The sequence below is a fragment of the Palaemon carinicauda genome, chromosome 31, assembly GCF_036898095.1.
Source record: "Palaemon carinicauda isolate YSFRI2023 chromosome 31, ASM3689809v2, whole genome shotgun sequence".
Classification (NCBI taxonomy): Eukaryota; Metazoa; Arthropoda; class Malacostraca; order Decapoda; family Palaemonidae; genus Palaemon; species Palaemon carinicauda.
In genome coordinates this window covers 1949081-1962752 of record NC_090755.1, presented here as the reverse complement: position 1 = coordinate 1962752, position 13672 = coordinate 1949081, and the positions used below count along the sequence as shown (strand labels likewise).

General features: G+C 36.8%; 1 protein-coding gene across 1 annotated transcript in view; it reads left to right on the top strand.

Annotated features, from left to right (window-relative positions):
• The window catches only part of LOC137624233 (sodium-dependent neutral amino acid transporter B(0)AT3-like), a 96080-nt gene extending 84482 nt beyond the window's left edge, over positions 1-11598 (top strand). The window contains exons 12-13 of the mRNA XM_068354741.1: positions 798-945; positions 6108-11598. Coding sequence (XP_068210842.1) covers positions 798-945; positions 6108-6407 — 448 coding nt within the window. The 3' untranslated portion in view covers positions 6408-11598. The remainder of the gene's footprint in view (positions 1-797; positions 946-6107) is intronic.
• Positions 11599-13672: the final 2074 nt, after the last annotated feature.

Sequence of the window (13672 nt, the reverse complement as noted above, 5' to 3'; positions counted from 1 at the left end):
AGACGGAGAATGACTAGCTCTCACCATAAATAGTACTTGTGGGTCCAAATAAAAGAGGAACTCACCTTTGTCAGGAATGTCTGCATATGGCCGCTCTCAAAGACTAGGATAATATAAAGTAACACGTTTGGGCATAAATAGTGCATGGCCTTTATACCAATTATTAACAAATTTACTGCACATTTACATTATTATTATTAAAAAGAGGAGATTAATCCTCCCAATGCACAGTCACAAACAAGAAGAAATCTCACAATATGCTTACAGCCTAAATAAATTCTCAACTACAGTATATTGCTTGTCTCCAATTACTGCAAACATTTTAATCGCTCAAAATTGCCCTGCAAACATGTATTAAATCTTTTAAATTGATCCTTGTGTATATTGTCAATACATTACTTAATGAAACTTGAGCTTTTACATTTTATGAAGCTAAAAAATCTTGCAGGTTATCTCTAATTGTTATCAGGCATATAAAGCTCCCTTTACTGTACTATTGTAATTTCTTTGTGATATAAGATGAAATAATGTTTCTTCTTACATTAAAAAGACACTTCTACATTCCGTGTTAATATGGTAAATATTCTATTAAATGCATATTTGGTCATGATGAATGCAAAACTGGCTTTCCTCTATAATAATCATACACCATGTCTTTACATTAAACCTAGAACAAATTGATACCATGAAAAGGTGATTTATGTTTACCAGGCTGTGTAACATTTCTTGCCCTAATATCACACATCCCTCAAAAGTAGCAGGCGTAGTTACTAACATTTTATTCCTTATTTTTTCAGTGCCTTTGGATTCCAGCTTCTAGCAGAGGAAGCCCCAGCATGGTTCCCAGAGAAAGAGTTGCGCAGCATTCAGGATGTGACGCCACAGAGATTTACAGCCCTAGAGAGGGCACTGCTATGTTTATCCGTCTCAACAGAGTCCTTGAAGGTGGGTTTAGTTCCAATATCTTTTTTCAAATTATTAATTGACAGCTACCTATGCTTTGATAATGAATAATAGGTTTTGGGCCTGGGAGGTCATTCACCACTGAAGTGCAACAGGAAGAAAACTCAACAGTTGCACAATGAAGTAGGTTAAAAGAGGATGGACAACAAAATGGAAGAGAGGAAGCAGGAACTGAGGTAGACTAGAAAGCTTAAAAGTAAATTTAGCTAGGGGCCCATAGCATGCATCAAAAAGCTTTAGTAATGACTAAAGTGCTCCTTATGGCATTAACCTCCTAAGGGTCTATGCTAGGAAGTCTTGACCAAGATATAATTAGCACCAGTCAAGATATATTTATTAATTTCATTGAACATATTTCCACATGCATCATTTTTGGTGCAGTCACAGAAAATGTAGAGAGAGCACCTCTCCTAGTTAGTGATTTCCATTTTTGTTTTGCATTCAATACTTCTATAAGCAAGACAAATTACTGTACTATTATCATCATTATCACCAGCAAAGCTACAAACCTAATTTGAAAAGCAGAATGCTGCTACTACAGCAAGGCGCTAAGAAGAAATGCATTCTAGGAGGGGAAATAGCAAACTACTATAGAGAAGATATTCAAGTATTATCATAACTATCATGAAGATCTATTATTGATGTAATCGATGTTATTAATATCATCATCTCACAAGCATCAATTTCTTCTTAATGATCTGCCTATTTTTTCTTGGATATAATACAAAGCATCTTACTGAAAAAAACACAACCACTAAAGTTTATTACTTGTGTGCTAATTAAATTACATATATATTCTATATATCTATACTGCTCCTGCAGATGAAAACAATTACAAAACTAGAAAAGCACTCTGAGATTGCAAACCTCTGCCACGGCAGCTAATTTATCGAAACCAGCTTGCCTTCCCCAGAATCAATTTAGACCGTAGGCAGATTTGAAGTCTGTGTGACAACCAATTAAGGTTAGGGTTAATTCAGTTAACCTTTTACTCAACCTTCACCTTGACCTTTGACCTAGGACTTTCAAAATTGAATCACTTCCACGTCTCAACATAGCAATTAATCCCACCAGAAAGTTTCACTACCCTATGAGTAAAATTGTTGCCAAGAAGCTGTTCACAAACAAACAAACAGATGCACAAAAAGACAAATGGACAGAGCGAAAAAACCTCCCCTAAACTTTGTTGGCGGAGGTAACAATTAAAGCATGATTTTATAAAATACTGAATGATAATTTTGTAGATAATTTGTATTTTTCGCTAACTAATACAAACCTGGAGTTATTTATATATGGATATATCTTTCGGCAAAGCTAAAAGGTAGCCAATTAGACTGGTGCCAGGTGGTAACCCTACCCAGAGCCTGGCACGGGGTGGCTAGTGTTACCAACCACCTGTATATATACTTACGGAGTGTTGAGCTAGTCACTTTTTCTTTGCAGGCAGGAATTATTGGGGGACAGGTGATGGCGGGACAATTTGTATGAATAACTCCAGGTTTGTATTAGTTAGGGAAAAAGACAAATTATCTACGAATTTGTCATTTGTTCATCAGACTAACAATCTTTCCGTTATTTACATATGGATGACTCGCCCTAGAAGTTGATGAATTAGAGGTGTTGAGTTGACTTCTGGGAGGCTGTGAAGGCCTACTGTAGGACCAAGATATCATGGCTCTCTGAAGGAGAAAGTCATTAGAAGATTTTCTCCAACGATCAGCCGCCTTTTCTACTTCCTCAAGAGAGAAGAGAGAGGAACCTTTGAGCGTAGAGTTTCTCAAATGTAAGATCTCTACCTTCGGCACCTGCTTATGGAGATGACCTATTACCATATCCCGACATTTAAGGATGGCCAAGGTAAAGCCGCACTAGTCTCAGGAGGCCTCTGAGTACCAACAATCTGGTCAAGGACCATTTTTTTTCCCCTCCTGGGATATCGTACCATGATCCGACAAGCTGTTGAAGGATCTCACGCAGGCTAAGACCTGCCAAAAGCCGGGTCAGAGTCCTTTCATTCCTGTTCTGAATGGAAGTTAGGACTAGCCGCTATTGGGAGGAATTCTTTGTCCTTGTCCACATCATCATCTACTTCCAAGTATTTGTCCATGGAAGCCTGGGGTGGGTAAAAGTCGTCAACCGTATCACTTTGACTCTTTTGGTGAAGGAAAATGCCTATCCAAGAACAAGGTCTTAGGAATAGCTTGCGATTCCCTCGAAATGCCAGACTTAGGGACAGGAGGTTTAGCAGGGATTTCTTTGGGAGAGCAAAGATCTCTGTTAGTGCGGGGTTGGACAAGATCCGCATGAGGAGGAGTATAGATTGCCTTCTCCTTCTTCCATTCAGAGATTAGTCAGTGGAAATCCCTACCTGGAGTTAACAGATGTAGCTGCAGACATGGATCTGATACCGAAGAAACTCTGTCCTTAGCACTGGGTTTGGATATAGAGCTCCACTTTAATGAGATGCTACTCGGGACTGAAGTCCTCCTTGGGTCTAGGTGACCATGAATGGGAGGGAAAGCCGACTACAAATTCTCCAAGGGAATACGTGGGGTACCCCTGATTTGAGAAGGACGAGGCTTAGGTGGAATGGCCAACAGAAAGGACTTTTGTAGGTCTGATAACAGAGTATCATATCAAAAAGGAAGCTTTCCCCCTTTCGAAAGGTATAGGGCTTCCTTCGGAAGACCAGGAGGTGAGGAACGCCTATGAATTGGAAGACATTCAGATGCCCAAAGTGCCTTCGGAGAGTGTCTCTGCGACATAGAGAGATATTCCTTAGCTATTCTAAGGGGTCTGTCAGGAGATATATGAACACCAGCAAACTTATTTGGGGGTTCTTTAAACCTTTCAGGGAAGAGAGTCGGTCTACCCCTAGAGGTGGTCACACCGGGAATCTTCACTGAAGGTGTACGAATTGTAAAGGAACCCGATTCCGTTATAAGAGGAGCTCATGAAAAACTTGTAAAATTGGGCAAATTACTAGTGAAAATGTGAGAATCCCGCTGAAACGCGAGCGATTCACAAGTGGAAACTTTCCAAAACACGAGGGACCAAAGGCGAATGAGAAGCAGGAAGACCTATGGGAACCTGAGGAACTGGAAGATGACCAACACTTGTGACAGGCGATGATAAAGGCCTTAGAACCTGAGCTACTGGAAGCGTTGGGGAGCATTTTGACACTGCTGAAAGCGGTAGAGTCAGCGACTGGTTAGCTAAACTGCCCCAGGCCGCAAACAGACCAGGTGGCAACTTAGCAGAACACACATCAGAGATTTGGTCAGTGGAATGTCCTTTAACCATCGGAGTTTGTCTGGAAGAACACTTAGAACGTCCTACAACTGAACATGAGCGTTTCGTTTGTGATCGTGAGCATTCAGCCCACGATCGTGAGCGTCCCGTTCGTGAACGTGAGCATCTTGCTCGTGATCATGAACGTTTTGCTCGAGGACGGGAATGACTAATTCATGAACAGAAGTGTCGGGAACGTCTAGGGTGTTGTCCTGTTGAACGTGAATGGAGCACTCACGATTGTGAACGCCGCCCCCACGAACGTGAGCGTCATCCCTGTGATCGTGACTGTCGAGATCATGAACATGAATATCTAGATCGAGATTGAGATCGTAAACATGAACGTCTAGATCAAGACTGAGATGAGATGTTGAACTCATAAAGGCGAGCGTGAATCTCGTGAACGTGAGCTTAAATCTCGTGATCATGAGCTTGTGATCTTGAATTTTTATTATAACGCTTTCGGAGACAAGAACGCCGAGACCGAGGTAGCTTTCGGTATCGTGAGCGTTAAGTCCTGGACTGACCAGGAAGACGAGATGATGAATCTTGCCCTAGTGATTGTTGATTAGAATAAATTCCGATCTTATCATTGGATTGCCACAAACGACATGCTGACCGACCCGGAAGACGAGATGATGAGTCTCGTCTCTGCGATTGATGAACAGATGCAGAGTCGTCCACCTGAAGACCGTGTGCAGCACCAGTAGGAAGGAGGCTAGCCTGTGAGCTGGAAACATTCCTAAAGGAAGAAACTAAGTTCTGTAAATTAGGAGACGACGGACCCACCCAATGGTTAGAAGGCTCGTCCTCAGCAGGAGGTTGAGGTTGACCGGAGGGAGAAAGTAGAACTTCGCAAATGCCCAGGGCAAAGTTGGCAACAGGTGAAGAATCTTTCTCAGCCCCATGTTGAAGGAAACATTTGAAATAGAGAAGGGCATCTCAGCGGCAGAAGGATTAGTTGTTTCTCTAGAGGAAGCAATAACTCCCCCAAGTCCATGAGATCACTCAGGAATTAAAGGGACTGCGATCCTACTCTGTCATTCTCCAGAGGAAGACGGTAGAGAAGGAGCTTTGGAAAGAGGTGTAAAAGAGCACAAAGAAGAGGAAACTCGAGATAGTTTCGTCGCCGAGTTAGACTCTGAGAGAGAGAGATCGTGCTTAGCTTTCTTTTTCCTGCATCTCCCACTTCTTAAACTGGGAGGCAGACCACTCCCTACACTCGTCACAAAGCAAGTCTTGCTCGCAACGATGCCCTCGACATGTCAGACACAAAGAATGTGGGTCAGTGTCTGCCAACATGATCGTCAACCAAGCACAATCGCACCTGAAAAAGAGAAAGCAAGCGTAAAATGAGTGCAAAACAATAATGTTCGTCAATGTCTATGGCAACCTTGAGGAGGAGAGAGAGGACACATCCACTCTCTACAAGCCAAATAGAAAAAGTGACTAGTTCGTACTTGCTTGTTAGATTGTCTAGCCTTGTGCTGGGCACGGGCTCTTGCATTGGCAGGCACTAGTTCAACACTCCCCTACCTGAGTATATGTACAAGTGGTTGGCACCACTAGCCACCCCCTACCCAGGCTCTGGGTACCCAGGCTCTGGGTAGGGTTGCCATCTTGCACCAACAGTCTAATTGGTTACAATATTTTTTCGAAAGATACATCCACATATAAACAATGGAAGGTTTGTTAGTTTGGTGAACAAATACCCACATTAAAAATCAATTTGGATATTTTTCATGATTTGACAAAAGATCCTTTTTAACAGACATCATATCTACTACCAAGCATTAATCATGATTAACCATCTTTGCATAAATCTAACTAATGTAAATTTATCCCCAATTCAGTCCACAGATGAAGATGCTGGAAGAGCTGCCTCAGATGGTCAGATTCCAAAAAACAACTCCCAGGTGCCTCTCCTATCTCACTCAGGAAGCAGAAATTCAATCAAAGTGTCAAAAGCCATGACTAAACCCACAACGGACAGCACTTCCAAAGCGAATGGTGGGGTAAAAGCTAACGGTAAGCCTTCCGGAAAAGAATCGAGCAGCGCTTTGTTGAAGACTGACGGTAAGCCCTTGCCGAGAGGTAAGAGTGTTGAAAGATCAAACAAGAAAAAAGAAAAGAATAATAGGAATAGCATGTAGGATTTGTAGCAATAAGCATTGCAGAAGCAATGATGCTGTTAATGTTTTACTGTAAATGCTTTTACCAATGATTACTTCTAAGGTATTCCACTTTCTGTGGGTGGGATTAGAAAGGAAGGCGTAAGTCGTCATCCTTTGTTGTACCTGTATGGAAAACATTGATATCGGAATAGGCCTGAAATTCTCATAGATTCCAAAGTCCAAAATTTAGAAGTTATTTCAATGTTTCATGTTTGTGCTCATTATGCTGTTCATAGACTATATAGATGAGACCATGGCAGACTTGGCTTTGGCAATGCCAGAAAATTGTTTATGTTCTACGTTGGTTTTGCAACGACAAAAACATTTTCACACATCAATACTGTTCAGAAAGTATAAGGTAGAACTACAATGAACTCTCCATGATTTGTTTTTTGAAATATTCACCGGACTTAATGCATCAATGATAGAGCTCAAACAATTTTATGGCAACAACAAAGCTAACATTGCCTCACTGTAAAAGGTCTTCTGAATCATACATGTATCTGTTATTCAGAAAGACCCAAAACCAATACGGTAGCCAAAACCAATGCTGTAGCCAATTACTCTTCCAAACTATAGCCTGAATACTTTACGATTATGCTGGAAGTCTGAAGAGATTAAGATAGATGAAAAAACAATGCCAATAAATAATCGTAAGATAAAACAAAATGATTGGTCAAGTGCTTTAGCCTCCTTCAGGCAGTGTTAAAAGAATTTGATTTGATTTGAGAAAACTTAGGCTAAATATTTTCACTAATCATGATTTTACTTTTGTTCACCAACCCTCTTGAAAATAGCACCAAAATTATATAACTACCACTATGAGGAAAATTCATAAATGAGCTAAGTAGCAATAAATCACATTAAAATAAATAAAAGATTACATCTCTGTGCAAGAGTGATCTGCAAACCAGTTATCATTACATTGCTCACACTAATAAATTATTTTCTATACAAAGAAATTCTTGCTAAACATCCAACAGTAACCACAGACAAGTTGTAGCATATCACTCCTTGATAAATTCATAAATTATCTCATATAAGGAATCAAATATCTAAAATCATTATTTTCAAAATGGCTAATTCACATAAAGAACCATCATCAGCCTTGGGATCATATTTAGTCCATTTCTTCTTGAATGTTAGATGTTGCAATAATGAAGCTAAAATTATGGTATGACCAATAGTTACATGTAAAGTTATTAGACAAAGCTGTAGGATCCATTGGCAATGTATCTTATTTTGCATAGGAGTTATAGTTACCATAGCTCAAATGTCTCATTCTAATGATTTGTTTGTCTCAATAATAGCAGACAAAACAGAAGATTAGAGTCTGTTTTCTGATTACTTTTACAAGCCTTGTTGTGTAGGTCAAGAGACTTTATCAAAGGTTTTCTTCAACCAAACTGTATAGAAATCAAGGCTGTATACATTAGAAACGCAGTATCAAAAGATGTCAGGCAGTTATGATATAAAAGAAAATAATCACTGTGTTATAGTCTGTTGTTGTAACTTGTCAATGTCCTGATACTATAACTACTTGTACATGCATAATGGAAGTCTATTTTTGTGAAAGTGTTGTACGAGATGTTTAGTCAAGTTAAAGACTACCACCTCCCTATTCCCTCTTAGTGCACCCAAAAGAGGTAGAGTTCATGCAAATTTTCATTAGTTGCAAATACTACCATCACAGTAGATGTTATCATTGAATACACATACCTAATACAGTTCCAATTTGATTCACAACAGGTTTCACTGACTATCATTATCACAATTATTATCATTATCATTATTATTGTCCCCACAGGAAGGGGGTAAAATAGGTTGTTATAACAAATGAGAATAGAAGAAGAGCAAACAGGAAAGGCATAGTTTAAAATAAAAATGATAAAGATATATAAAAGATGAAAACACGTACATGGCAAATCACTGCAGAATAAAGCACAAAAATTAATCAAAGCAAATTGAACATTTAGTTCATTCTGTATTATTCTTATAATTCCAAAGGGCTTTGGAAAACCCAACTCCAGTTAAACCTTAACAACTGAACATTTGTTTCATAGTCTTTTCTAGAAAAGGAAAAGTTCGTCAGGATACATTTGTAGGGCCACCTGTTACATGAAAGTACAGCTAATGAAAGTTTGTGTGGATTTTCTACCAATCCCTTAAACAATGTTACATAAAGTTATCATGAACATAGGAAAGAATGATAACATATCACTGTTAATTTTTATAGTTGTGATTATCATTTCTTAATATTATTCTTGTCTAAGTAATTAAACTTCACCAGGCTTTCCAATCACTCTATTTATCTCACTTTCACCCTCAGATATTTGTAAAACTCCTACTTACTTTCTCTAGTTTTCACCAAGTTTTTCTTAACTCCTTACCTGTTTTACCCAAAGCCCATATTGAGTGACTATAGTTGAAATTATATTTTATAAAACTGTGTTCCTAAACTATTGCTTCTATATTTTTTTTCAAAATTCTATTTTTGTAGAATTAGCAATGTCAAATAAAATTGATGCTAGCAGTGCTGCTAGCAGCAGTGGCATAGTTAATACCCTAGATGCATAAAGTATTATTGTATATAACTAAAGGTAATGTATTACTGTAATATAAACATTAAATAGGTTGCCTCATTAATTTAGAATATATAAACAATTTATCGCCTAGTGAGTGCCGAGAATGGACTCGTATATCATATTATAACGTGTCATCTTGTTGGAGAAGTATAACTCATGTTATAGCTTTTGGCGAGTATGAATAATGATGCTTTGATGATTATGTTTCTGTTAAAAGATGAATCTGTGTGTGATTTACATTTGAAAACGGTTGAATGTTCAGATATGCAAGTGTGTGTGAATACTCAACAAGTGCGTTTATTTTCATAATGAATTGCCACTTTATTAATCTATTCTCAAATATTATTAGCATTCCAGATAATAGTAAAAAACAAAATTTGTTAAGAAAATAGTCAAAACAAAATTTGTTAAGGGAACATCACAGAAAAATCAATGTTTTCCCTCCCTATTTGTTATTTTTAAAGTAACGTACCCATGTTATAATGTCGCAAGATATAAAACCTCTCCCAATTAGAGCAAAACACCTACAATGGAAAAAATCAAGCAGATGACATTAGAATAAAAAACAAAATTAATTGTGGGTTCTCCAAAGTCTTCCAAATACTTTCATTCATAATGTGTCAATGTAGTTGAGCTGAAAAAAAAATTAAGCAGCCTTATCCTCCTATGTGTATTATAAAAAATAAAACTAGGAATCTGTGACTAATAATAGAAACAATACTAACCTGAAAGATATCTTTTCAAGATTAAGACCATTCATGTCCAACTTGGTAAATTTGGAAATCTGTATTCCACCAAGATTTCTTTGATGTAGAGTAGTTTGAATCCAACTGACCTGGCTATACAGAAATACAGTACAGTGGGGTTTATGACAAGATCTAATTAGTGTAGGTTAGCCAATGAGAAAATTGATAATCCTTGAAGTCACTAACCATGTTTCAAGTATGACTGGAAAAGTATTTGAATTCTACAAATATCTAGTGTGGCTGCTTGAGAGATTATGATCTGTAACGATGCAATAGCATGGTTTACGAGTAAAAATCAAAAGCATATCTTCATGCAATACCATAAATTAAAACTGATAAGCACATTAGCTATAGTTTTCTAAACCATTTTGAAGTGCATTTGTCAGATTATCCTAGTGTCCTTTAATATTATGCGAGTTTTCATTCAGTAAGAAAGACTAATAATTTTCATAATGATAAATGTCAAGTAAACACCCAAGACAAAAAAAAACTGAGATGTGTTAGTGATTTAAAAATAAATATTCTTTTTTCCAAGTGGGATACAGAGTTTTAATTGGGAGGGTATGTTAACTTCAGATGACAAGAATAATCAGAGTAAAGATAGCTGTGGTAAAAATTTTATACTATAACAAAATCACCAGTCTTAAAGTAACATAATTCTTTAGTAAATTTCATCAGTGATTCCAAAGACAATTTTTGTAAAAATAACTTCCTCCAAAGAACTTACAAATGAATCATGATCTAGAGGAAGAGATTCAACTATACTCCATGCAATGCTGTTGCAGGTCATATTCTGTAGAATAACCGAATCCAAGATAAATTATTGGTGTAAAGAACATGAATTTGTTAGAACTATCTCAAAATGCCCATAAAATTAACCCTGATTACATACAATGTTGTTTTTAAATAGAAATAAATAATGCTCAATTAAGCGCCCTTTAGAAAGTTTAAGAGGCTGCATTTATAAAATATATATGTTCAATTAAATCTCTTTTAAAATGTTAAGATTATATTTATATGAACGAACTAATCCCAAGGATTTATATAGATTATCTTCATTAACCAATGTGTTTCCGCAGAGCTTCCATTAATAAAGTTTGTAACAAACACATTATCCAGAGATCTTCCAAATGACTCAAGAACTACAATGAGAATCTTCCAATTACAATTTCCGTGGTCAACTAATGCCCTTGATAACAGGTGTCTTCCAATAGAGTGATCAGAACTGTAATTTAGTTACAAATATATTCCTCAACTACCTAGGAGGTCTTCCATTTCAGTAACTAACAGTCTAATTATTAGATATTCTTTCATATTAAATACCATTCAACATTCTATATATGATGCTATGTATTCTTTTCCTCCCTTAAATTCTCACCATTGTTCATTTCAACAATCAAGTAATTTTAATCTACTATCATTTAAAAAAATGTAAAATTAATAAACTTTGTACTAATGTCTCTTCAATGTAAATTATCAAAAAATTTATAAAAATCATTAGTTATGTTTTGCAATTGTATCATTTGTATATATGACCCATGTGAATTCTTACAATGTCTTTCATGTGATTTTCTGAGTTCCTCCCACTGGGGAATTGTAACAGTTCTTCCATTTAGCTCCAAAAAAGAAAAAGGATTCTTCCATTACTGTTCATAACCAGAAGAAATATATGTGGATTTTTTTTCACTGTTAGGAATAGCAAATTTGACACAGAGATAGATATTCACGGCACCAATGGCACTTACTACCGAGTGATAGATATTGCACATTTTATGCTATGTTATATGCGTTACAGTGTATAAATGTGTTTTTGTGGTGTTACCCTGTGGTTATAATAAAGAGCATTGTGGTAAAATTTATTTCCTTACCCTAATGTTAGAAATTATTACCGACGTCAAAGTAGACGAGTTGAAATTATTGTCTGACGAAATAAAATTATGAGCAAATGGAAACCAAAGCAACGGATACGGGGAAAGTAGAGAGATAGCCATAAAAAATACTTGAGAGATTTTGTTACGGATGATATTAGAATTAAGGGAAATTTAAGTAAAAAAAATCTTCAAATACACAATAAAGAAAGCAAAGTAGAACCGGTACTTCACACTATGGTATCAATATCTGACCAAAAGCACCAGGAGGAGTCACATCTAAGAAGAAGTATCATAGCACATCCAAGCTATAACTCGAGCAAAACAAAGGGAGTTACAGGAGTCGAACATTTCAACTTCAATAAAAAGCTCTCAATAAAAAAACTGGCAGAAAATTTCCGATGTAGACTGACTGGGATAGAAAGACTATGTAGGTTATCTAATAGACATCATCATCATCATCAGTATCATCAATTTTATTATTATTATTGAGGGAGAGAGGGCGGGGAGGGGTAGGGGTGAGGGGAGGATAGTCGTGGGGGGGAGGGAGGGGGGCAGAAGTCGGGTGTAGATTGGCACCTCGTAGTTCCGGGGGATGTTGAAGGAGGAGAGGTCTAACTGGTGAGGGACCTATGGTCGTGGTTCTATCATGCCCCAGTTACTATACCGACACTCATTAGAGTGGGTGAGCTGGGTTTATTCCTGGCATTCCATGCACCTTTTTTTCTCTGGTATATTTAGCAATATTTATGCCTTGGAAATGGTGCTGAAAGGAGCATCTCACGGAGCGACACAGGTTCCTCGCCCAGAAATAGATTTTTCCTTCGTCAAAATCCCTTTATTATTATTATTATTATTATTATTATTATTATTATTATTATTATTATTATTATTATTATTATTATTATTATTATTATTACTAGATAAGCTACAGCCTTAGTTTGAAAAGCAAGATGCTATATGCCCAAGGGCTGCAACAGGAAAAAATAACCTAGTAAGGAAAGGAAATAAGAAAATGAATAAATATTATAAGAAATAACGAACAATACAAATAAAATATTTCAAAAGCAGTAACAACAACAAAACATATGTTTAATTTATAAACTATAAAACAACTTATGTCAGACTGTTCAAAATAAAAACATTTGCTGCAAGTTTGAGCTTTTGAAGTTCTCCCGATTTAACTACCCAATTAGGAAGGCCATTCCACAACTTGGTCACAGCTGGAATAAAACTTCTAGAATACTGTGTAGTATTGAGCCTCACGGTGGAGAAGACATGATAATTATAACTAACTGCATGCCTAGTATTACAAACAGGATGGAACTGTCCGGGAAAATCTGAATGTAAAGGATGGTCAGAATTATGAAAAATCTTATGCAACATGCATAACGAACTAATTGAACGACAGTGCCAGAGATTAATATCTACGTCAGGAATAAGAAATTCAATAGACTGTAAGCTACTGTCCAACAAATCAAGATAAGAATCAGCAGCTGAAGACCAGACAGGAGAACAATTCTCGAAACAAAGTAGAATGAAAGAATTAAAATTTCTTCAAATAGATTGATCACCAAAAATCTTACAAGACTTTCTCAATAATCAAATTTTTTTGCAATTGAAGAAGACAGAGACTTAATGTGTTTCTCAAAAGTAAATTTGCTGTCCAGATTCACACCTAAAATTTTAAGTCATACAAAGTTGAAGAAACATTATCAATGGTGAGAACAAGATTTTGAGGAGCCACTGTCCTTGACCTACTTACTTTGAATCATGCACTAATTTTAGCTAGATCTCTATTAAGGGATTCACCAACCCAAGATCTACATTCAGGAGATGGAATTGATGCAAAGAGTATAGCATCATCTGCATATGCAACAAGCTTGTTTTCTAGGCCAAACCACATGTCATGTGTATATAGTATGAAAAGTAATGGGCCAAGAACACTACCCTGAGGAACACCAGATATCACATTCTTATACTCATTATGGTGCCCATCAACAACAACTCTTTGCAATCTATTACAGTACTTAAAAATGTGATAA